Source organism: Lampris incognitus, chromosome 14, assembly GCF_029633865.1.
Source record: "Lampris incognitus isolate fLamInc1 chromosome 14, fLamInc1.hap2, whole genome shotgun sequence".
NCBI lineage: Eukaryota > Metazoa > Chordata > Actinopteri > Lampriformes > Lampridae > Lampris > Lampris incognitus.
Genome location: NC_079224.1, coordinates 22,025,050 through 22,049,658, shown reverse-complemented (window position 1 = coordinate 22,049,658; position 24,609 = coordinate 22,025,050). Strand labels below are relative to the sequence as shown.

The window sequence follows — 24,609 nt, the reverse complement described above, 5'->3', positions numbered from 1 at the left end:
AGTGAACCTGTGAGCAGTGTGCCATTTACAAGATTTACAGAACTGATGCTCAATAAGCAACACGGGGGAGGGGGGGCGGGGCAAGGATCAACAGTGCTGCCAAATCAAAGAACTGTTGCTTAGAGGATAACGATTTAAGGACTGAATACTGATTAACTAATATCATAGAGTAACAAATTAATCAGATACACACTACCTATAAAGGTATACTGACTAAATATAAATAGGATGTACAGAAGGCAGGGAATGGACAACGCTACTTCAGATGCAGACCCCAATATGAAAGGACTTGGCCGGCCATGATAACATGGAGGGACCGGTGGTGTGAGACTTGAGGCTGAATGATGGGGAGGAAGAAAGAGAGACATACAAAGCAAAACACAAATGCATGCCCAAGGAATGGCACGCAATATACCAAACAGAATTGCTACTGTACCAAAGAAAATAATTTTTTAAACCACATCCTCCTGCTTCAAAGTGGTCCCTACAACAACCAACAGGAATTCTTAGTACCAAAGCTACTTATTTAGTCCTAACAGAGCAAATGCTGGTTGAACTGAAGTCCTTTTAACTGTGCAGTTTTCAAACTAAAAGGAAACCAGCAAATATCCTATGTTGGGGAGTATTTTTATGCACAAGTTTTTATGGCATTGCTGCAAATGTTTCAATTGACCACACTGAAACACAGGAATGGATAATGCTGCCAACAGCAGAGGAAAACGGAATGGCTACTTTTTATTACATTCTATGGCAGAGGAAAAGAAGACCAGAGATTTTAAACAAAAAGCACACAAGACAGACCATGAAGTACAGATGGACAACAGACAGTTATCAAAAAGTGTACCAACTGCACAAGATTAAGAAATCTATACAAACTTTACAATAAAAATGGTCATTCTGTCTAGTAAAAACAAGGAGACGAAGCAAAGCACGACTGTGAAAATCCAAAAATACAGCAATCTTCTAACCAATGAGTTATTATACAGGACATCACTGATGTCAGCTGCTTTACACAAACAAACCTGGAGCAGGGCCGATACCCATCGGTTCATTTATTATAATCGAACATACATGAACATACATGCCATGGCATGTATTTAGCCATGGCAGTGGCTAAAGAAGTTTATGAACTAAAGGTGCAACAATGTTATGCCGCTGGTTATCTCTGCTGCTCCTTTCAGTAAAGAGAAACATCAAATGAAAATGCAACTATAGCGAACTAGCAACCACATCAGCCAACCTAGCTTATTTGCCTAACCGGCCTCTTTATGACAACCTATATTCTTCTTCTTCTTTCGGCTGCTCCCATTAGGGGTCTCCCTATTTCTTGGGCTAAAATGGCTTGGACAGTGAATACCCATTCAAATTGCTTTTTTTTCCTTTTAAAAAATATAAATATATTTCACGTAAAAAAATATCACAGGTGATTATTAATCATCTTCAGATACAAATAGAAAGAAAGCATTTTCTCTGTAAAATTTTGATATCAGTCTCCAAAAACAGGAAAAATGGAAATATTGATAATGGGTTGAGGAACACATTTCTGGAATGAATGATAATCCTGGTAGGTGTGAGTATTTAAGGAGGGGCTGTGGTACTTTGGGATAAGAGGCGGAGCACAGGTTTTGCTAGACTGGGGGCAGTCAGCAAGGGGATGGATGAGGGGATGCTCCTTTACAATCAGACTTCTGCCCTTTCCTTTCATTATGGGGTGGGCTGGCTGGGTTTTGGTTGGTTGGTTTCCTCAAGGTGTGTTTTTCACTGGCCTTTGGCCTTACAGTGGAGTGAATCATTGGGTCATCGTTCCGAGTCTATGCTGCACTTAAAGGCTGACTATAGGGTTCAGTTACCATCCCCCCTTCATTACCCAGCCCATTAATGGGGTAAGTGGTAGTAACAGAAAAAAAAAGACCCCAAATCAACATCTTTAGGCAATGTCACATGATCACCCTTCAGTTCTCCTGCATTCTGGAAGGTTCCAGCTCGCTCTGGCCCAAAGGCTCAGCCTCCGTCCTGCACCTCTTGGTTGGCCTGTCATACACCACAGGAGTCTCCCCGTGGTCTAGGTGGGCCTCCAGAGAACCATTCCGATCATGGCTGGGGGCGCTAGGCTGACTGCAGCCATTAGAGTCATTGTCTGAGGTGAGGGGAGGAGCATTCAACAGAAGATGGGAGGGACCGTTGGACTGGATCGTTTCAGGTTTGATTTTGTTTGCTTGAGGCAACTGGGAGCCCTCCACAAAGCTCGAACTGTGACTCGCTATACCTGTAGAGGGGAGGGAGAGAAGACTGAGTTGCTACAGGTGATAAAGCATTAACAAACACCACAATCAGACTTATTTTAGTTAACTTGGTGGAAACATTGGGCATATATATAACTACCTCAAAGGCAACTGAAACTTAACCCAAACAGTATTTTAAAATGTACAACTCTGCCTTCATATATTCTGTATATATTGTGTGTTTGGGATTGTTCTTACCATTCTGACTGCTACCGTCCTCTTTCTCTGAGTGGCTGGTGCTGCTGTTGGAGTTGGTGGGAGGGGGTGATGCTGCCCTGCTGGACGTAGCACTCTCCGTCTCATCCAGCAACCTGTCCATGTAGTCTCTGATCACACAGAGCAGCACAGTCAGTTCCACACAACTTAAGCTACGGCACTGGTTTCACATACATTGGGCAGAGTTTGTTGTTTAAGCTGTCACTTCTCCAATTTTGGACCAGTATGAACAAAAGTCAACCTTCTCCTAGTTCATGACTTTCATACAACACAGTTACTCACAAATGAATTATGTCCACAAAGTTAAAAAAAATGGCTGCGCTTACAGAATTGAAAAAAAAAACTGTGGACAACTAAAATGCTTAGCCTACTTACTAACCCTGTTTAACAAAGTCAGGATATCCTTCCTTTGTGGGAATTTTCTAGACATTGTATACAAATATAAACAAGGTATCACTAGTATGTCAATTCATCTTTTTATGAGATGCAGAGCAGTGCTCACTGCCATGTGAGGAAGAGCTTACATCAAATTGTTGAACAAAGTCTTGCCAATGCATTGGTGCATGTTTGTGTATTTTAAATAAATACTTTTGTGTGCCAATATTCTGGTGATAGATGACATATGCAGCCCTACAGTGGGAAGAAAACTGCTATTCCTGCAGTATGCCTCAACAAATATTAAACTGACCGTCATATCAATTTGCAATGTAAACCAGGCTGTGTGGAGAACTGTGCAGCTATGAAAACATGAGCCAGTAGGCTGCACTTACGTTCTGTTGAAGAATGACCATGTGTCTATGTCATACAAAGTTCAAACTAAATATCAGACTGGCTAGGCAAGTCTATCTTGTTATGAAATGTGAAACAAGTGAAAAAAAAAACAGGTTCACACAAAGAAATAACACACAACTGGACTAATGCCTTGTGTACACTAGAGGATTTTAGAATCTTAACTGGGAAGCCCTCAGATATAGCGACAGATTTAACCAATTTTCAATATTTTAATCGTAAGAACGCACACACCAGCTGATTTGGTCAAGACGCAGGACCACACACTAGGTGTTTATACTAAAAGATTTCAGAGGGGCAATTCCAGGGACTTCGGCTCTCAGAAACTTGCGTGATCAAACGTTATTTCAGAGCAAAACAAACATGGAGGCGGACCATCTTCGTCAGCTGTTTGCACTTGTGTACTGTTTTGCACTGAAAACAAAACAAGCATGAAACCATACAGACCCATGGCGCACCTGACGCGAAAAATAGGTGTACTGTCTCTTAATTGCTGTGTTGTCACAGTATAAAAGGTGGTTCGCTCTGTACTAAACGTCTGTACAGTACTAAACAACCCCACTATACGTCCCTACCAAGCGTCCCTCTCAGGTCATCCATGTGTGACTGACCACAATTTGCGACACATAGCCCAAAGAGAAAAAGCTGTGGATGAAGTCATGCTGAGAAGACAAATCAGCATGGCTTATACATGTATCCCCCCCTTTTTTTTTCTCCCCAACTGTATCCAGCCAACTACCCCACTCTTCCGAGCTGTCCCGGTCGCTGCTCCACCCCCTCTGCCGATCCAGGGAGGGGCTGCAGACTACAACATGCGTCCTCAGATACATGTGGAGTCGCCAGCTACTTCTTTTCATCTGACAGTGAGGAGTTTCACCAGGGGGATGTAGCCCGTAGGAGGATCACGCTCTTCCCCCCAGTTCCCCCTTCCCTCAAACAGGCGCCCCGACCGACTAGAGGAGGCGCTAGTGTAACGACCAGGACACATACCCACATCTGGCTTTCCACCTGCAGACACAGCCAATTGTGTCTGTAGGGACGCCCAACCAAGCCGGAGGTAACACGGGGATTCGAAGCACCGATCCCCGTGTTGGTAGGTAACAGAATAGACCGCCACACCAACCGAACACCTCAACTTATACATTTATAAATACATACACAAGTAAAATCTGGTTGGTAATGCTTCCCGGTGAGCTCGCTCTTGGCTGTTGCAGGTTTCTGCTCAATATTCCCTCACTGTTCCAAGTCGCCCTGATTTCAAATTTATCAAACATGCTTGATATTTACATTCGAAATCGGGGCGACGCCGATCCAATCGATAACAATAAGATTATGTCTGTAAAAACCTCACACTTAAGGATCATTGGGGTAGATAATCGCTTCAGACATGATTCAAACCAGCCTCAAATTGGAAACTGCCCCGTAATAGTCGGGGGGTGAACTGAACCCAAAATTGGCCTAATTATCCTCTAGTGTGGGGCCAACAGGTGTGAAAATGCTTTGCCAATTGGTAAGACCTTTTGCTCAACAAATGATTTGTTCAAATAAGGGTGACAAAAGAACTGCAGTGTTGTGTTATTTAAGACTCTGTTTATGAAATTTGATAGTAAACATAAAAAATGACAGCCCTACATCACAATAGGCATGGTACCAACACCCCACAATATTTATCAGGATAACATCAGTTTCCTTCTCATCATATTAAGTGTATGTGGTTGCACTACGTTATCTCTACACAACCAATAAGCAACACCAATCAAGTCTAGGATGTCCCCATCAGGGTTTTTTTTGGCCCCGATCGAATCCAAGTCATTTAATATTAGTTTACCCATCCGAATCTGATATATGTATTTTACTACATAATACAGCTGCACAGCGCACATTTCAGCTACATTAAGCTATACATGACAAATTAGTCGCTCTGCATTAACAGAACAGCCTACACTACAGCTTTCCTTTAATGGTTTTCATTTGTTTTTGTTTTTTTCTCCAACAAAATGAAGTTATCAATCTATAATTCAATTGGTGGTGATGAAACACCTAACTAAACACCAGCATTGCCGTTGGGCTGCTTTCACTTTCTCATTTAAAATAGTTTCCCACTGCAGGTGTTTCAGCTGCTTGTTAACTTTACACTTTCTGCCCTACGTTGTGGATAGTGTCCATTTACAATACCTATGACAGCTGGCATAGACTGAGCACAATACAGTAAAATAAACAAAGGACTGTGATTTTATTGGATTTAATATAGCTTATAATCAATACAAATATGTCTTGATCTACTGATTCAATCTTTCAGATCAGGACATCCTTGTGGCAAATTGAACATAACGCTTTTCCAATAATTGCTAGCATCAATACATCAACAGGATATTAGCAGTAGGAATGTATTTTGCTTACTGCCATCGAAAGCTTTCTTCACACCGTAAAAACAAAAGCTGCTGTGTCAAAGAAAATAACTCACGTGACACCAGGGTGAAGGTTGTATTTCCTTTTCCCAAGTCGGGTTTGCTGTGCAAAGAAATCATAACGCTCAGACTTCTTCCACATGTAATAAAAGGCCACACATTCTCCTACAGACCTAGTTCTCACCTGAAAAATTTAATTCAGCAGACACGAAATAGCCATTATTACCAACGTTTGCAGGGACGGACACAGGTCAATTTCAACTCAGAGACAAATCAAACTTGGTTTAAGGATTCAACAGAAATCTTCGTAAAAATTCGTTATTTTCACTGACTGCAATTTGATTTCTCTCTCAAACTGACAAGGTTGAAATCGAGCTGAATCCTACCCTTAGCATCCATCAGCCAGAAAACAGTGCACACCAACATGGGTCTCAAACTCATGTCATAATTCACAACAGACATTATATCAGCTATTTTTCTTCTTGTTGGCTTTACAAAAGAAAAATATAACAATTTATATACATTTCAGATAGTTATCTTACCTTGTTGGCTTGTATTAAATGAAAGTCTTTCCCATAAGCTTTTAGCCCTTGCTCAAAGTTTCGACATTCCTCTTCAGTCCAGACAGATAGCTCTTCTGTCACACCAAAGATATGTGTTAGTGTTGAGATTGCATTAAAATCCTTTCAAAGTTAAAAATCACATGATCAAAGTATCTCAGAAATGATGGACAGCAGTGTCTGTCAGAAATCAGTTGTAAATTGTGTCAAGCAGACTGTCTCGACTGTCTACTCACCTCTAGCTGCCTTTACATTAAACCTCAATCTTCTCAAAGCTTCCTCTGTGTCAAACTCACACTTCACCAACTCATACAATGCCTGTAGACATTAAGATTACATGTGAAAATAGATTTAATACAGTTTGAAAGGCTTAGTTGATCATGGATGTACATCGGATCCAAAAATAACTATAAACAAATGCAGGCAGTGTGTCTTGATTGCTTCATTAATTTCAACTCAACATTGTATATAATGCTTCCTTTTACTTGTTCATTGTCCTTGATATGAGATCCCTCTGGGATTGCATCTACTCCCTTTTCCTCCCCAGTTCTCCTCGATGCCTCTGTTAAGAACTCTACCACCTTGCCTTCAGACAGACACTCTGGATTCCATAATAGCTGGTCATCATTTTCGTACACTGTGGAAACAATTACATAGAGATGAGACAATTTTTTTTTAATTTATTACTATTTTATTACTTTATTGATCCCCGTGGGGAAATTCTTCATCTGCATTTAAACCATCCTAGCTGTGTAACTAGGAGCAGTGGGCAGCTGCCGTGCAGCGCCCGGGAACCAACTCCAGTTCGTCTTGCCATGCCTCGGTCAGGGGCACAGACAGGAGTATTAACCCTAACATGCATGTCTTTTTGATGGTGGGGGAAACCGGAGCACCCAGAGAAAACCACGCAAACACGAGGAGAACATGCAAACTCCACACAGAAAGGACCTGGGACCCCAAGGTCGACAGCGCTAACCACTGCGCCACCGTGCCGCCATGTGATTTAATCCACAATACCAAATTTCAGATCATATCTCTATCAAATGTACTGAGGCCACTACCTTACCTTTCTCATTGTCCTTATATTTACTGAGCCCCACCGGTGTTTCTGCCTGATACATGGAGCCCACCATGATCTCCTGTTAAGATTAAAGGTATGGTTGATGAAAATTACTCCAAATCCATTCAAAGTATGGTACCTGCTTGCATCCCTCATTAAGAATAAACATTTAAAGTGTATTTTTAACTGTTATGTCTTTATTAGCATTTTGCTTTATCATTGATAACATTCCTGAAGTCGCATACAATATTATTATTAGATCTGAGCAAATTATGGTATTTTGTGGCACATTTTCTGCAATGTAAAGATTTAATTCTCTGTACTAATTTGGTTAGGCTTGATTTATGTGGCTTTACCTCTTCTATTAAGCAATAAAATGCAGCTTTTTGGTGTGCTGTGCACAAACTTCTTTTTTTTGCATTGGTAAATGTTCATATACACAAATAATGTAATTGAGTCTGTCTGTGGAGCTAAGGGAGCATCATCATATTCTTGAACTGTGCTAGTTTTTACTGATTAAACAAATATGTAACTGTCCAATTCAAACATCCTAAAGAAACTGTTGATTATTTTCCAAAATATGTGACCGTATTATTTTTCTTCTAACACATGATTTTTACAGGAAAGCATGTATCTGGCTGTAATGTGCCAACACAGAAGAAGAAAGCCACTTTATTTTGTCATTGTACAGTTGTATGGTTACATTGAAATTTGTTTTCTGCATTTAACCCATTCTACTGTATAGGAGCAGTAGGCAGCTATAGTGCAGCGCCCGGGGACCAACTCCAGTTCTTTTTCCTATTGCCTTGGTCAGGCGCACAGGCAGGAGTATTAACCCTAACATGCATATCTTTTTGATGGTGGGAGGAAACTGGAGCACCAGAAGGAAACCCACAGACACGGGGAGAACATGCAAACTCTACACAGAAACACACAGGCATCTCAGTCAAATACATAAGATCTACAGTTGGATGAATGGAATGGAGGTTTAGCTGTACCTTTTTCCAGTCCTCAGAAGGGATGTAGTCCTCATCCTCATCAGACTCCTCCTCTGCATCATTGTTGTCTGAAAAAACATATGCTATCCATTTGACTCAGATCTATCAAATTTTCCAGGTGATTTTCACCTCTTGTACATACAATACATAATCAAATAAAAACATGGCACACAACACAATTCCCTGGAGTTAGTTCAGAGTAGGTTACCCATACTTTCAAAGTATTTGAGTTTCTTTGGGCGTATGAGTTCTGCTGTTCCAAGGGACCGGACAGAGCGTGTGCGCCCCTCAGTGGTTGGTTGAGCTTCATCTTCCTGTCCTGATGAGGTCTTCAATCCCTCAGCCTGAAAAGACACATATACACAGTCAATGAGCCTGTTGAATTTGCAGAGTTAAGGTCTGCTGAAGTAGCAACAAATCATACAAATACAGTTTTAGATTTATCTTGGACAAACTTCCCTGACTTTCTTTTGGCTGTTTTTTTCTTTAAGGGTTATATGGCTTCAAGGGGTTCAGGTAACACATACCTCATTTCTTTTCAGCTCGCCAGTGCTTCTGCTGTTTTCATCATTGTCCAAGTCCTCTTCTTCCTCCTCCTCTTCTTCTTCCTCCTCAGGATCTTCCTCCTCCTCCTCTTCATCTTCTTCTGCAGGTGAACCAGCTCCGTAGCCATATAGACTCAACAGCTCATGAATGGGCATCTCTCCTTCCTAATGGAATAAATTATACGCACTTACTTCCCAAGGTGTAAACCAGACTGGATTAGAGATTTCAGTGTTTCGTACATATAAACTTTACTTGGGCAGGGCAACCAAGTATCTTTGGAGTCACATTTCAACAAAGTTCTATAAATTTTTACAACCCCTCCTGAAAATGACACCATCCACGACCGCTTAACGAGAAAATAATCTCTTTGTCTACTTCCGCAAGTTTAGCGCACATCTGGGCTGGATGTGCACAATCACATGCTCTCTGCAAGGCAACAGAGAGATGCCAGCACCAATTTTGTAATTGGTGCTCTGCTCACTGTCTAAGTATTCTGACTTTGGTAGCTTCTTCAAATTCTAAATTCAACGAGAAAACATATTCTCCTATGGCCGCACCACCTGTGCTGTGGCATTGGTATGAGTCATCCACACACCCTGACCCTGAAAGCATTTTCCAAGGCCTTTGGGAAAACATCAGATTCATTGTGGCGATCATTCTTTGGGTAGCATTTTAATAAGGATAGTTAACTCTTCAGTTTGCAATGCAATCACTGGATTAAACATTTTTTGTTTGGGTAGGACTCACCCGTGCAAGATCTTCTATCTCGTTAGCATTGGTCTCATCTGCAGCCTCCAGCATCTCCTCCTCCTCCAACGTGCGTTCATCGTCAAAGTCATGGACGAGCATGTCTGCCGAGGGATCGAAGTCATGGTCATCGGAACCTGCTGAACCTCCTGTGAAGACAATCCACCAATTTCCAGGTGGAAGGGGGTATGTTGTAGATGTTGTACATTACAACCACACACAGCAGAAAATATAAAAAGACAAAAAGTTTTGTCAGTAAAAAAAAAAGTTATTTGTATACCAAAGCCTCATGCTAAATAGTTATGACGGACTGAATTTGATCATCATGCTCTGTAAGTGGCAGGACAGTTTAATAGGTACCTGGGCTCGAACTCCCGAGGGAGGGCTGGGGGGAAAACAGAGATGAACAAATTAATAAGACACCAGCTTCGGGTTTACTGTTATTTACACATCCGTCAAAATTAGTTATCTTATGTCTGAACATAACACGCAGTGGTGATATCTGTCGTCAGTAGGTAAGAAGTGGGAGAGGGCAAAAAGCGCGCCTGAACCTGTGGCTTCAAAGCTGCCTGATGCATATTTATAATAAACGGAGGTGGGGGTAGGGGGCTACTTTTTCCACGTAACCACCAACAGAAAAACTGAGTCAGCAAAGCAAAGTCGATGCTGTAACCATTAGGTTTTATTGCCTACGTTCACTCCCCGAGCATAAGTGAAACAGCTGAACAACTTAACTTGGTTGTATCGCAAGTTGCAGGCTAACGTTACCTCGTTTGATCTAGTTAAGCTAGCTTGCCACAGCTAAACTGGCTAACACAAAAGGCAAGAAATTTACTGGACAGCAGCAAACTGGCCCCATATCTTTAACTGTTTCTTTCAAGCTGCTGAAGTTACGTGTGTGTAGGTGTGGAGTATCTCATCAAAACAAACAATTAACCGATAGCTAGCGCGACTGCTAATTGGCGTCTCGGTTGCGTTGCTAACGCTAGCCAGCTCTGAAGTTTACCAAAACATGACTGTGTTGAGATACGGCGAGTATCTGGAAACATTTTTCACGCCACCCGTAACGTCGCGCTTCGATTAGATAAAAGGTTGTCGATCTGTTTGTTCGATTGAAGAAACGAGCATACAAAAAACAAACAAATGTATTTCTCCGAATATTTATCACTCTTGCCTACCTCCGCCATGTTTCCGATCCTACTCCGGAGGTCAGCGGTAGTTCCCGGATAGGCTGCCCCGCCCACTGCCTCTGCAGCGCGGTCAACGTACACACATCGTGGCTAATATGAAGTTGAATTTTACAATGTTCTCTTCATACACATTTATGGTTCAAAATGTGAACTTATTAGAAAAAAAAACGAAAAAAGAAAACAATTTCGTTACTCACTTAAGAGTGACATCATATGTCACTCTCAAGTCCCCGGTTGAGCGCCGCCGTGTTGGAGTTGTCCCTGGGTAATGAGAGGGTCGCCTCTATACGACTGCGAGTCGCTGGGGTGGAGGGAAGCTTTGACTGTTGTGTGTGCTTAAGCACCGAATAGCAGTTTGGAGTATCCGGCCTTCTTGGCGTCTCTGTCCTGGATAGGGCTCCGCCTCGGGACTCTATAGTTCTGCTGGGGGACTTCAATGCTCACGTGGGCAATGATGGAGAAACCTGGAGGGGCGTGATTGAGAGGAACGGCCTCCCCGATCTGAACCCGAGCGGTTCTGTGCGAGTCATGAATTGGTCATAACAAGCACCATGTTCGAATATAAGGTAGTTCATAAGTGTACTTGGTACCAGAACACCTTAGGTCGAAGATCGATGATAGACTTTGTGGTCATATCATCAGATCTGTGGCCGTATGTTTTGGACACTCGGGTGAGGAGAGGAGCAGAGCTGTCAACTGATCACCACCTGGTGGTGAGTTGGATCAGAAGGCGGGGAAGGCTACCGGACAGACCTGGCAAACCCAAACGTGTATTGAGGGTGAACTGGGAACGTCTGGCGGAGGCCCCTGTCCATGAGGTCTTCAACTCCCACCTCCGGAAGAAGTTCTCGTGTACCCCAAGGGAGGCTGGGCACATGGAGTCTGAGTGGGCCATGTTCAAAGCCTCTATTACAGATGCGGCAGGCAGGAGCTGTGGTCATAAGGTCATTGGTGCCTGTCGAGGCGGCAACCTAAGAACCTGCTGGTGGACACCGGCAGTGAAGGAAGCCATCAGGCTGAAGAAGGAGGCCTTTCGGACTTGGTTGGCCCAGGGGTCTCTGGAAGGAGCAGACAGGTATCAGGAGGCCAGAAGGGCTGTGCTGCTTCAGTGGTCGCGGAAGCAAAAACTCGGGTGTGGGAGGAGTTCGGCAAGGCTATCAATCAATCAAATTGCATTTTATATAGCGCTTTTCTAGCTATGGAGGAGGACTTTCAGTTGGCCTCAAGGAAGTTCTGGCAAAGCATCCAGCGACTCAGGAAGGGGAAGCAGGGCTTGACTCAGGCTGTATTCAGCTGGGGAGGGGAACTGTTGGCCCGGACTGGGGATGTTGTCGAGCAGTGGAAAGAACACTTTGAGGAGCTCCTGAACCCGGCTAACATGTCCTTGGTGGAGGAGGTAGAGTCTGAAGACTCAGCCCCACCCATATCCCTGGCAGGGGTCTCTGAGGTAGTTAAAAAGCTCCTCAGTGGCAAGGCGTCGGGTGTGGATGAGATTCGCCCTGAGATGCTGAAGGCTCTGGACATTGTTGGGCTGTCTTGGTTGACACGCCTCTTCAGTGTCACATGGAGGTCGGGGACAGTACCTGTGGAGTGGCAGACTGGGGTGGTAGTTCCCATATTTAAAAAGGGGGACCGGAGGGTGTGCTCCAATTATCGGGACGTCACACTGCTCAGCCTCCCTGGGAAAGTCTACTCTAGGGTGCTGGAAAGGAAGCTCCGACCGATTGTCGAACCTCGGATCCAGGAGGTACAATGCGGATTCCGTCCTGGCCATGGAACAACGGACCAACTCTTTACCCTTGTGGAAATGCTGAGGAGGGGGGGGCATGGGAGTTTGACCAGCCAGTCTACATGTGTTTTGTGGACTTGGAGAAGGCTTACGACCGTGTACCCCAGGACACTATGTGGGGGGTACTGCGGGAGTATGCAGTACCGGGGCAGTTGCTACAAGCCATCCAGTCCTTGTATAACCAAGGTGAGAGCTGTGTCCGCATTCTCGGCACAAAGTCAAACACATTTTCGGTGGGTGTTGGACTCCGCCAAGGTTGTCCCTAGTCTCCGATTCCGTTTGTGATATTCATGGACAGGATCTCAAGACGCAGCCAAGGTGAGGAGTGTGTCCGTTCTGGGAAGCTCAGAATTGAATCTCTGCTCTTCGCAGATGATGGGGTTTTGTTGGCTTCATCAGAACATGACCTCCAGCATGCACTGGGGCAGTTTGCAACTGAGTGTGAAATGGCTTAGATGAGAGTCAACACCTCCGAGTCTGAGGCCATAGTTCTCTACTGGAAAATGGTGGATTGCTCCCTCTGGGTTGGGGATGAGTTGTTGCCTCAAGTGAACGAGTTCAAGTATCTCGGGGTCTTTTTCAAAAGTGAGGGTAGGATGGAGCGGCAGATTGACAGGTGGATTGATGCAGCATCAGCAGTAATGCGGACATTGTACCGGACCGTTGTGGTGAAGAGGGAGCTTTGCCTCCCGGCTCAGCTCTCAATTTACCAGTCAATCTTCGTTCCAACTTGTATCTATGGTCATGAGCTTTGGATAGTGACCGAAAGGGTGAGATTATGGATACAAGCGGCGGAAATTAGTTTCCTCCGTAGGGTGTCTGGGCTCAGCCTTAGAGATAGGGTGAGGAGCTCGGACATCCGGAGGGAGCTCGGAGTACAGCCGCTGCTCTTTCGTGTCGAAAGGAGCCAGTTGAGGTGGTTCGGGCATCTGATTAAGATGCTTCTTGGGCACCTCCCTTTGGAGGTTTACCAAGCACAGCCAACTGTGAGGAGACCCCAGGGTAGACCCAGAACTCGCTGGAGGGACTACATGTCCAATCTGGCCTGGGAATGCCTTGGGATCCCCCAGGAGGAGCTGGAGGGCGTTGCTGTGGAAAGGGATGTCTGGAGTGCCCTACTTAGCTTGCTGCCACCGTGACCCTACCCTGGAGAAGTGGCTGAAGATGAATGAATGAATGAATGAATGAATGAATGAATGAATGAATGAATGAATGAATGAATGAATGAATGAATCATATGTAAAGGTAATAATGTCTCTTCTTGGAACTGCTGATTTACTCGTGAGATAACAGATACAATTTCCACTGTGTTACTATGTAAAGAGCCATTGTCTTAATCTCTTTTTATTCAGACCATCTCTCGAGTGATCCATTAGGAATCATTTAGCTACAGCCATGGCAATAAAGTCCATACAATGTGCTTACATAAACAGCAGTTCTCCTCTTTAACATTAAGAAAATGGGGACAGAGATTCCCACACAACTCCCCAATGGCCAGATTGTCCTGTGCTTTTAACAGCCAAATGATTATAACAGGAGATTCACATCTCATGCCACGGTTGACAGGACACAAAATTAGCTAAAAATGACCCATTACATAAAGCCCAGTAAAGTGTGTGACATCACAAGATTCTGCATAAAAGGGTTGACTGTTTTCTTAGAGGGCCACCAGAGAAGAGAAGCCGTGTGTATGAAGTGAGCCTCCAATTATATCAGCATCTTTAACTATTCACCCATCATGAAGTTCCTGCTGCTTCCTGTAATGCTGCTGTGTGTGTTGTGTGTAGCAGAGGTCACGACACAGGATAACACACACGTGCTGAGGCTGTGTGGACGGGAGTTTGTCCGGGCTGTGGTGTACACCTGTGGAGGATCCAGGTGGAGAAGGCTGACAGAGCTGGAAAAGACACTACCAAACAGTCAGTATATGGAGGCTTGGATGACTCCTTGATACACTTGTGCTTATTCCATAGTCATAAACTTTGACACAGTGCAAAGAATAAGTTAATTAATATTTAAAATTTAACTCTTTTGCAAGGCGGTGTTGAGCAAAGCTTCCATCAGACTAGGGATGTGGTGCCAGTGATGGGGCGTCATCAGCGGGAGCTAAACGAGGCCCTGACAATAATGTGCTGTCAACTAGGCTGCCGGAAGAGTGACCTCTCCATGCTGTGCTAGAGGACAACTTTCAGAGGAGGCCTGATGCTCTGCCTGATCTTTCTTCTTGAAATAAAAAGAAATCAACAGCAAATGATTTTGACATATTTATGGCAACACATTGTTCCCTTACAATGATGAATAAAAATACCACCACAAATTTCTTGACCGTTTCTCATTTTAACATTGGAAAATCATTATGTATACTGTTAGCATCTGACACTCAAAAATGCCTAAATTGCAAATCATACAAAGTTCTGATATACAGTATTATTTTGCCAAAAATAAATGTAAATGATGCACTTTAGTTTGCTCTGGGCTTATTGAGGCCTAAATATTTCCTAGAAAATCAGTTTATTTATTTAGCTATAGTCACGATCGATGTTTTCGTTATACATGTTCAACATTTATTTGAAACATGTCTTGACAAATATCTCCGTCTTGTTCCTTACTTGAGGACATCCTATCAGTGTTTCACTGTATGTGAAAGCTCTAGCTCTTCCTGAATCTTTCATTATAAATAACACGCTCTACTACATGTAAACTAAAAGGACACTTTGTGTCATGACAGAAAAGTTATCCTTAGTGTATTTGACTCATTCAAAGTAAACAGCATAGACATTTGCTACAGCAAAGAGAGAGCTATTCTTGAAGGTGTAGGAGGAGAAAGTGTCCTTGGATGCATCCCATAGGCATCGGCTGACAATGCACATGTTCTGTTCACAGAGCTGGCCAATGTTGATCAAAACAATGATCTTATATCGGGGAATCATCAGGTCCTTTACACGGGCTTTTATCACCTGGGGAAATGCACCCAATCAGAATAAATAGATAAGAAATTAAAGATTAAGGAAATGCTGTTCTTATTTTTCGTGCAAGTAAGCTGCTGCATGAATGGAAGATAACCTTTCAATGACCAAGCCACCTGCATAATTTGTAGGCTTTTATTTGTCTTTTTTTTAACCACATTACCTCAGAAATGGTCTTTGTCATCTGTCTGCATAGCTCTGCTTCATATTTTATTTCTTGCAGGTAACTGGTGAGTACATCCTTCAGCACGTCATTGACAATAGAAGCTGGGAAGCGTTTATATGGCTCTGCTTAAAAGATTGAGGACATGCTTAATCCAATAACAGCAGTTCTGAATTATTTTTGCGTTTGGCTGATAATAATGCCCGAGTGTAAATCGAACATTTGTCATGACTCTTGTTAGCCATTTTATCATACATGTAATGACAGCTGAGAAGTCTCACCCATCTGATAGGTGTTTTCCATCTGCACAACTGTTCGAGTGTTGTCATCATGATGCCCTGGATCGTCGATATATGAAACAGTGCTTATTGAGCTACAAAAAAAAAAAAAAAAAAAAACACAGCATAACTGATTTCAAATTACACCAGTAAGACGACTATTTTTAAAGTTAAGTTAGTTCAGGGGGATACGAACACACTGTGGTTGCTGGGCAGCCAAATAAAAATATCCATTCATTCTATTAGGGTATATCAAAGAAAAGAGCTAATGTATGAATGTCAACCTTTCACTTTTAAGTACTGATTTCTGAACGACCAAGGCACAAAATAACGGACTTCTGAAAAGCGGATATGGGCTCATGGTTTTTTTTTTTGTTTTTTTTTTTTAAAGCATACTCACTCCTTTGTCTTGGGTGACGTTTCTTTGGCCTTAACCTCATGGCTTCCAAGTGATGACAGGCTGTCTCTCTTCTTATTCGGACGAGATGCTTTTTCTTTATTGTACATGATATCCCCCTCCTCTTAGCTCATTAATTACCAAAAGAAAGTCTGTTGCAACGACACAAATGGTCACTGACCAGCAGTCATCGCAGCATTGTAAATATAATTTAAAATAACACGTAGGCCTATGGTTCATCAATTTCAGAGTCCTCCACTTTCTCAGCATTTCTCTAGACATATTTTCACAAACGGATATACAGAGCAAATTTAGCATTAAATAAAAAATTCGCAGAGGAGAGACATTTAAATAAAATGAGTCCGAGAAAAAAATATATGCTAGTCAACTGTTGGCTGCGTCCAAATCTTTGACAAACTCTGGTAAGCTATCTAGTTCAGTTAAGCTAGCTTTAAAAAGTCCCACACGAGCTAACGTTAGTCACATCAACAAATTCAGTCATTGGTGAGACATTTTCTTATAGATGTTAATGATGATTATCTGACGTTAGGTTAAAAGGGAGTAAATTTAAATTAATCTACCTGACGTATTATCATGTCAGTCGGAGACACCCCAACCAAAACGCGCCTCGTCGTCATGACAACAGTGGTTCCGGCGGCGCACTCCCCCCGCCCACACCATAAAACTTTAATTTAAAGGACCTCACGGGATCTTTTTTCAACCACTAGCAGAGTCGAGTATGCCTACGTAAAGGGCGATCACGGCGAATGTCAAATTCCCTGACTTTTCCCTGGCTTTCACTGACTATAAAGCTGAATTTCCATGGCCTTTAATGAACGGAAAAACTGGCCGCCTTTGTGCTGAGCAGACAAAACCAGCCACAGTATTTTAAACCCATCAATTTGTGAGCTTTATTTAGTAGTTCACAGACCTTTTCTCTCAGACGTCACCAATTCTCCGTGGTCAAGATACCTGGACGACAACGACAACTACCTTTGGTGGCTTAAACAAAGTGCCTGTTTATAAATGCATAATGACCCATATCCATTGAAATATGTCTCAATAAATCTGTAAATAGTTATTAATAATAAACACTGCTTTAACTATAAATATTCACTATCAATGTCCCCTTTTATTTATTTATTCTTATATTCAATTATTAACTTACTAACTTACTAATAAAGTCAGCTGTTATATTCAGTTTCTAAGACGGTGTAGCTACAACGGCACATCATGAATTGATATTTTAGACCAGAGCTTCTCAGTTAATCACGTAAAATCTGTATTCGGTGTTTCTGCACAGACCAAGAGAGACATGTCCAACATTTCCTCTTCTTTATTACCAAGTAAAACGGGTATTACATCATATTGACTTTAATATATTTACTTTCAAAATCTTTGGATGATAAATTTTACATGAAATGTTTGCATATTCTGTGTTTTATGCGGTGACAGGAAAACAGCCAAACTGTATGATAAAAAACAAACAAACAAATAAACAAACAAACAAACGGAGGCCTACAGACAGCCTTAAAACGTTGGCATATTCAAACACATAAGGCAAATGAAAACAGAAGCATCATTGACCAAACATTTCAAAACTATCTACCCAACTGAAGAGAACCAAATGGAAATATTTATATTTTTCTTCCTTCCCCCCCCCCCCAAAGACTAGTGAGACTTACATAAAATATTACAACCAGGACCAAATTGTGAGTCAAGTCAGTACATCAAAACATTTTATAAAATGCAGTGTTAAATCACATATTAAATGGTTTCTTTATGACACAAAGTCATAAAATCGAATTGTGAATGTGTATGTCTCCCTGGGATGGCAAGACTCTTATGCAGCAATGACTGAAAGGGTGTGTGTCAAACACAGGAGGGTGTCACACTGATACATACATATTATGAAGTTGAAATATCAATGAATGCATGCCAAACCTATAAATGCTGAGCTTCTGAGTGAAGGTGGAAAAAAAAACAGCAAAATTGATAGTGGGAGTCTATATGAAGGCAGACAGTGTTCAAGCAGGTTTAAGTTTTAGTAACACACGGAATACAATTTTTTTTAAATGAATAAATTGGCATTGCATTGGTAAAAGCAGTGATAAAACAAATGCAGATTAATGCAGATTTCATGGGGTACCATCTTAAGTTATTTATCATGGCCCATGTTGTACATTGTCATACATTGAAATAAAGGACTTGGATGAACCCAGCACTGAATGGCATATGTAATCTTAATGCATTAAGAGGGTTAACATTGATAAATCAATATACAATCACAGACACTTCCATATGTCCAAAGAGAGATATCTGAAACATATTTTTGTTTTTATACTTTTTAGTTTTTAAATATTGCTATTAGAAAATGATTAAACACCTATTTACTCCACATGGTGGAAAAAATTAAAATAAATCAACAAGAGGGACATGTATAGGGCTGCATTCAGATCACACATTTCTTTTCCTTACTCTGCAATACCCTTAATGTGAAGCCAGACAACAACCTCTGACCAATATCACAGTCAAAGAAACCAAGTTGTCAAACATCACCAACAGCAACTCTCATAATCTGCCTGTGAGACAGTCCATTTTGGATGTACTTCTCTGCCTCTTAAAGTTGATTGCTTTCCGACATAATACAGAACACAGATCTACACCTGCATGCATCAAGTGTCTTATATTGAGAGTGCTGAGATGAGGTCAGTTTGCCTGTTAAATTTATTCTGTCCTGTGAACAGACTGGTGGTCCTAGATCACCGCTACCTCTGTCTTTTGAAGTATCGGGTTCTGAAGTATTGAAGTGAGCCCTGACCTTTCATTGCAATCAACACAGAAAAAGAAATAGAAATCAAATGTTGTGCTCAGGCAGCAAATAAAAGATCAGATCTGTGTCACACGTGATGAAAAATCAGACTTGAGGTGGCAGTGTAAATCAGATCTCGCTGAGCTTTACTTGGAGAAGCCAATTGAACAGAACTTTCAAATGCCATACAACACATTGTCATATTTTCCCCCCTTTTCTTTCTTGTTTAGACTATTTCAGATTATTCTAATCAAATTATATCTATTCACATTATCTTGTACAGTGTTCGCCATGACAACCAGTTAGAAAAAAAAAGAAACTCTTAAAGAAATAAGGCTGGATAAATCCACAACAATTACTGTTGAAGTTAACAAGAATAATTTTTTCATATTTTTCTCCACAAAACCCATGAGTGTATGTATACCAGGTGGTCAAAGCCGATGGTTTGTTACTACTTGCATAATCTCTGCAACAGTCAGTTCACTGGGTACAGTGTCAGAAAGTCAAACTATCTAGACATATTTGCATGTGTTTCTATGTCTATGTGTGTGTAAATGCCGATGTCTAGCTGCGTATGATTATGTTTTAATTTTACCAACCCAACCATTAAAGCGTTGCTGCTGCTTCTGGGTTAAAGATTCTGAAAGTCTCTCAGTCAGTAGTCTGTCTAAAACAAGGGCTCAGTCCATACTCACATCTTCACAGTCAAAAGCCACTGATTCTGCAGGCTCCATTTAAAATGGAGTCCACTAATTATCAGCCAAATATTTACCTGGAAGACAGAACAAGATAAGAAAAAACAAAATGGAAATGGCGAATTAGGGCCCCTCAACTCAAAACCACACTGAATATTTTAAGAAACCTGACTTGATAACACTCGACAGCATAGTTCAGAGTAAACTCAGTTGGACACCACAGCATCTCCTCTCTTACATCGAAACTGACCTGCTGCAAATCTCTTCTTGACCAAGGACAGCCTGTAGCCAGTCCCTACTAGCTGGATGTCACAGCCTGACAGAGTGGTCCCTTCACTGGTAAACTGAACTGCCAGCTGGGAGGGTTTGCTGGGACCCTCTGTCAACTGGAACCGGCCCAACAGAGCTCCTACTCCTAGAGATGGTCAAGCCAATTGGGAAATTTTATGTTTCTATCAGCTGCTGAGTTTTTTCATAAATCTTTTTATTGTTAATCTATGTTACACTATACAAAGACTGTTCTGTATCATGAATTTCCCTTGTATGAATTAGGGATTAATAAAGTATTGATCAGTCTGTCAATCAATCAATCAACCGACCAACCAACCAACCAACCAACCAACCAACCAACCAACCAATCAATCAATTTATCCATCCAGTCATCCAACCATCCAGTCTGTGTCAATCCATCCATCTTTCCATTCATCCATTGATCCATAAACCCGTTCATCCATCAAATCGTGTGTAGAACTGAACAGATGTGGTAACAATAACCATGGCAAAAAGGAATCATTAAGTTGTTTTGTTTTTTTAATTGTGTCTAAAGCAATAACACAATGCTAAAATAAAAGAAGAAGAGGGAGGGAATGAAAAAAAGAAGACTTGCCTCCATTTTCAGACCTCTGAGAGAGGCTGGCTATCTTCCACAGCATAGTCTGCTGCTCCAGGTTCCTATACAAGAAAAATAAAAATAAGGTCCAATAATTTCCTTTCTCATATCAATTTGGCCATGGGAAAGGTAAGCCTCAATCGTAAAAATAACATATGGAGTGTTAGTCTACTAAATGGCAAAACAATATGAATAAGCTTCGGATTCAGAAGCTTCTACACTACATGGTCAAAAGTATGTGGACACCCAAACAGCACACTCATATATGCTTGTTGAACATTTCATTCCAAAACCATGGGCATTAATATGGAGTTGGTCTCCCTTTGCTGCTATAACGGACTCCACTCATTTGGGAAGGTTTTCCACTAGATTTTGGAACATGGCTGTGGGAATTGCTCCCATTCATCCACAAGAGCATTAGTGAAGTCGGGCACTGAGTTTGAGGAGAAGGCCTGGCTCACAGTCTGTGTTCCAACTCATCCCAAAGGTGTTGGATGGTGTTGAGGTCAGGGCTCTGTGCAGGCTAGTCAAGTTTTTCCATACCAAACTCAGCAAACCATGTCTTCATGGACTTCGCTTTGTGCATGGGGGCATTGTCATGCTGAAACAGGAAAGGGCCTTCCCCAAACTGTTGACACAAAGTTGGAAGCCCACAATTCTCTAGACTGTCATTGTATGCTGTAGCCTTAACATTTCCCTCCACTGGAACTAAGGGGCCTAGCCCAAACCATGAAAAACAGCCCCAAACAATTATTCCTCCTCCACCAAACTTTACAATTGGCACTATGCATTCAGGCAGGTAGCATTCCCCTGGCATCCACCACAACCAGATTCATCTGTCAGACTGCCAGATAGTGAGGCATGATTCATCACTCCAGAGAAGCATTTCCACAGCTCCAGAGTCCAATGGCGGTGTGTTTTACCTCACTTCATCTGAAATTTGGCACTGAGCATGGTGATCTTAAGCTTGTCTGCGGCTGCTTGGCCATGGAAACCCATTTCATGAAGCTCCAGATGAACAGTTCTTGTGCTGACATTGCTTTCAGATGACGTTTTGAACTTTGCACTGAGTGTTGCAACCAAGGATGGATGATTTTTACTCTTCCACACTCGGCAGTCCCGTTCTGTGAGCTTATGTGGCCTACCACTTCACGGCTGAGCTGTTGTTGCTCCGAGACATTTCCACTTCATAATAACAGACTTAAAGTTGACCGAGGCCGATCTAGCAGGGCAGAAATTTTACCAACTGACTTGTTGGAAAGGTGGCATCCTATGACAGTGCCATGTTGAAAGTCAGTATGACCTATACTATTGCCAGTGTTTGTCTATGGAGAATGCATGGCTGTGTGCTTGATTTTATGCATCTACCAGCAATAGATGTGGCTGAAATAGCCAAATCCATTCATTACAAGGTGTGTCCACATACTTTTGGTGATTTAGTGTATGGTCGCGTCCTCTTACCAGGTGGCAGGGGGGATCATGGCTTGGACTTGAGCCACATTCCCATCCACAGGGACCAGAAAGTGGATGTCATGTAGCGGCACAGGGGCAGCCATGGCCTCAATGTTGTATTTGTAGTCTATCCTAAGGTCTGTGCTGGTAGCATCACCGCGCCAACTCAATGCCAGGTTCAGGGGAGTGGACTGGATCCCCTCCGCTGAGACCTAAGGCAAAAAGATTACATGTTTCAATTTGAGATCTATTGGAAATACAGCATAGCTGTTATGTTTTTCCAATGTAGTCCAGAATAGAGACACAGAAGGAGATAGAGATACACGTAGGTTTAAAGATAAAGATACTTTGAGTTGTCTGTGGTGGTTCACCTGATATTTGATCATATCCACGTTGTAGTACGTTGCTTGAGGCTTCTGCTCAGCCACTCTTTTGAGATGGCTCATCAGGTTTGGCATATTCACCCAGAACTCCTTGGTGTCCATAGTGTCCATTGTAGAATCACTGAACGATTGCAAGGTTTTGGGGGTACATAATTCAGTGCAAAGGCAACAAGAAGCAAGGAACCATGATTATATATAGTTCAGCTATGTTATTCAGGGCAAGTCTTGTGTGTGTGTGTGTGTGTGTGTGTGTGTGTGTGTGTGTGTGTGTGTGTGTGTGTGTGTGTGTGTGTGTGTGTGTGTGTGTGTGTGTGTGTGTGTGTGTGTGTGTGTGTGTTAAGACAGTTGGATTAGGCATATTTAGTGTATGTGTGTGCATTTGCATGAAATGTGGCACTGACCAGCACAGCAGTTGTGGATTGGGGAGGACCTGCTCCAGTCGGCTGTAGTTGCTGATGCTGAAGGTGAGGACAGGTTGAGCTGGGTGGTTGGCAAAGTGCCTGGTTATACCCACAGGGAAGGACAGCACCATCTCCCCCAAGATCTTTACCACGCATCTGAGACACAGAGCCAACAGCTAGAACTCAGACACTGGGCTATGAAACTAAAAACTTAAATCCAAGGGTGCCTCCGTAGCCGAATGGTTAGAGCGCATACCATATGTCCACATGGCTGCAATGTCACCGGTTTGAATCCAACTGACAACTTTTGTTGCAAGTCATACCCCCCTTTCTCTCCTGTCTACCTACTTCACTGTATTGTCTAATAAAAAGGGTAAAATAAAAAATAAAAAAAACCCAGAAATCCTTTAGCTCCCGCCATGTTTTTGGAGGCCAAAACTTGAATGTCAAATAAAATGCATGGTTTCCTGGTTTTTATATTGGGTGTGTTGGCCCGGTACTAAAACTTGCTAGAACTTTATCTCTCTCTCTCCCCGTTAAACCACTTCCCCTGTATTTTTTTCTTTATAATTCTTAGTAAAGTAGAAAAGGAATGATTGGAGGATGAAACTGCTTTGTACAGCATATACATTTAAGAGCAGGTATGATCCCATGGCATTTTTGATGACCTGCAACACTACCAGTTTCTCTCCATTAGGTATCACCGTTGAACTATCTGTATTAAGTTATTCATATTGGATTCATACTTGCTGGGGTCGGCTCCTTTGAAGTAGGCGTTGATGGTTTCAGTGAAGGCAGCTGCCACTGGCAGAGTGTCCTGGGGTCCCATAGTGAGTGGGCTGGGTCCTCTGGAACATCCTAATCAGGCATGTGCAAACACACACACACACACACCTTAAACGTTTTATCTTCTGCAATATTTTAGACATATGCTCACATGGATGTATTGTATCATAAGCAGGGGGTTAGGGGCTCTAACCAAAGAGAAGCAATCAGATCAAGGCTATACTCAATGCTCTACTTATAGTCTCCATTACTGGGCGATAGACTGAACAGATCTGGGATAGGATGGGCAGGAATAATCTCGCTGAGCGGACATGTGTATGGATAGGATTCAGGGCAGGGTAGGGTGGGGCTATTTAGTCCATGCACGGATGTCAGTAAGCAGCTCTCTTGCTCGACTCACCTTCGAAGGCTAAATAAAACCTGCCATGGTTAAACCACACCAGGGGCTGTGGGCCCTCTGAGCGTGCAGGAAGACGAGGAGGAAAGTCACATGAGGGTTTGAATGACAGATAGAAGAGAAGGACAGGAGGATGAGTGACTACACAACAAAGAAACACGCGGAGAACCAAGGCTAAGCAAAACAAAAAAAAAAGGCCGATGGAGCACACGCTTGTCCTCCCTTGTTCAACGACACTAGAACATTATAACTGCTTGGGAAACCAAATGTAAATATCTATTTTGTATTATTTGTAGCCTGCTAGCTAATGTAGGTCAATTCTTACAGAACATCTGTTTTTATACACTACCGTTCAAAAGTTTGGGATCACCCAAACAATTTTGTGTTTTCCATGAAAAGTCACAC

The 24,609-nt window shown here is 42.3% G+C and overlaps 4 protein-coding genes across 8 annotated transcripts in view; 1 reads left to right on the top strand and 3 right to left on the bottom strand.

Moving 5' to 3' along the window:
* mier1b (mesoderm induction early response 1b, transcriptional regulator) lies at positions 1-10,838 on the bottom strand. 2 transcript variants are annotated; one of them, XM_056292710.1, is made up of 13 exons: positions 10,785-10,838; positions 9,967-9,991; positions 9,607-9,755; positions 8,841-9,023; positions 8,528-8,657; positions 8,314-8,381; positions 7,322-7,394; positions 6,741-6,892; positions 6,492-6,573; positions 6,238-6,332; positions 5,752-5,879; positions 2,481-2,608; positions 1-2,266 (listed from the first exon to the last, which is right to left on the bottom strand). In XM_056292710.1, exons 1-13 carry the CDS (start codon positions 10,791-10,793, stop codon positions 1,953-1,955), a joined length of 1,536 nt encoding a protein of 511 aa, XP_056148685.1. In that variant the 5' UTR covers positions 10,794-10,838; the 3' UTR covers positions 1-1,952. The 2 variants fall into 2 exon arrangements, with proteins under 2 accessions (XP_056148685.1, XP_056148686.1); XM_056292711.1 differs by having other exon boundaries at positions 5,752-5,798.
* A 3,485-nt stretch (positions 10,839-14,323) lies between these two features.
* LOC130124374 (relaxin-3-like) lies at positions 14,324-14,847 on the top strand. The gene is made up of 2 exons (XM_056293830.1): positions 14,324-14,504; positions 14,624-14,847. Exons 1-2 carry the CDS (start codon positions 14,324-14,326, stop codon positions 14,761-14,763), a joined length of 321 nt encoding a protein of 106 aa, XP_056149805.1. The 3' UTR covers positions 14,764-14,847.
* A 365-nt stretch (positions 14,848-15,212) lies between these two features.
* dynlt5 (dynein light chain Tctex-type family member 5) lies at positions 15,213-16,499 on the bottom strand. The gene is made up of 4 exons (XM_056293829.1): positions 16,393-16,499; positions 15,996-16,087; positions 15,715-15,839; positions 15,213-15,542 (listed from the first exon to the last, which is right to left on the bottom strand). The coding sequence occupies exons 1-4, from the start codon at positions 16,497-16,499 to the stop codon at positions 15,339-15,341; spliced, it is 528 nt and encodes a 175-aa protein (XP_056149804.1). The 3' UTR covers positions 15,213-15,338.
* A 1,210-nt stretch (positions 16,500-17,709) lies between these two features.
* The window catches only part of LOC130123723 (SH3-containing GRB2-like protein 3-interacting protein 1), a 29,800-nt gene continuing 22,900 nt past the window's right edge, over positions 17,710-24,609 (bottom strand). For all 4 annotated transcript variants that reach the window (XM_056292997.1, XM_056292998.1, XM_056292999.1 and 1 more), the window contains 7 exons: positions 23,768-23,879; positions 23,022-23,177; positions 22,609-22,741; positions 22,247-22,449; positions 20,783-20,847; positions 20,147-20,311; positions 17,710-19,973 (listed from right to left, as the gene is read on the bottom strand). In XM_056292997.1, the coding sequence (XP_056148972.1) occupies positions 19,951-19,973; positions 20,147-20,311; positions 20,783-20,847; positions 22,247-22,449; positions 22,609-22,741; positions 23,022-23,177; positions 23,768-23,879 (857 nt within the window). In that variant the 3' untranslated portion in view covers positions 17,710-19,950. The remainder of the gene's footprint in view (positions 19,974-20,146; positions 20,312-20,782; positions 20,848-22,246; positions 22,450-22,608; positions 22,742-23,021; positions 23,178-23,767; positions 23,880-24,609) is intronic.

Coding starts and splice junctions, on each gene's coding strand:
- mier1b (XM_056292710.1), bottom strand. Junction 5,880..6,237: donor ATTTAATACAAGCCAACAAG/GTAAGATAACTA, acceptor TAAATTTTTCAG/GTGAGAACTAGGTCTGTAGG. Junction 2,267..2,480: donor GGACGGTAGCAGTCAGAATG/GTAAGAACAATC, acceptor TCCCCTCTACAG/GTATAGCGAGTCACAGTTCG.
- dynlt5 (XM_056293829.1), bottom strand. CDS start 16,499: ATGTACAATAAAGAAAAAGCATCTCGTCCGAATAAGAAGAGAGACAGC. Junction 15,840..15,995: donor GGAAAACACCTATCAGATGG/GTGAGACTTCTC, acceptor TCTTTTAAGCAG/AGCCATATAAACGCTTCCCA. Junction 15,543..15,714: donor TGACAAAGACCATTTCTGAG/GTAATGTGGTTA, acceptor GCATTTCCCCAG/GTGATAAAAGCCCGTGTAAA.
- LOC130124374 (XM_056293830.1), top strand. CDS start 14,324: ATGAAGTTCCTGCTGCTTCCTGTAATGCTGCTGTGTGTGTTGTGTGTA. Junction 14,505..14,623: donor GGAAAAGACACTACCAAACA/GTCAGTATATGG, acceptor CTCTTTTGCAAG/GCGGTGTTGAGCAAAGCTTC.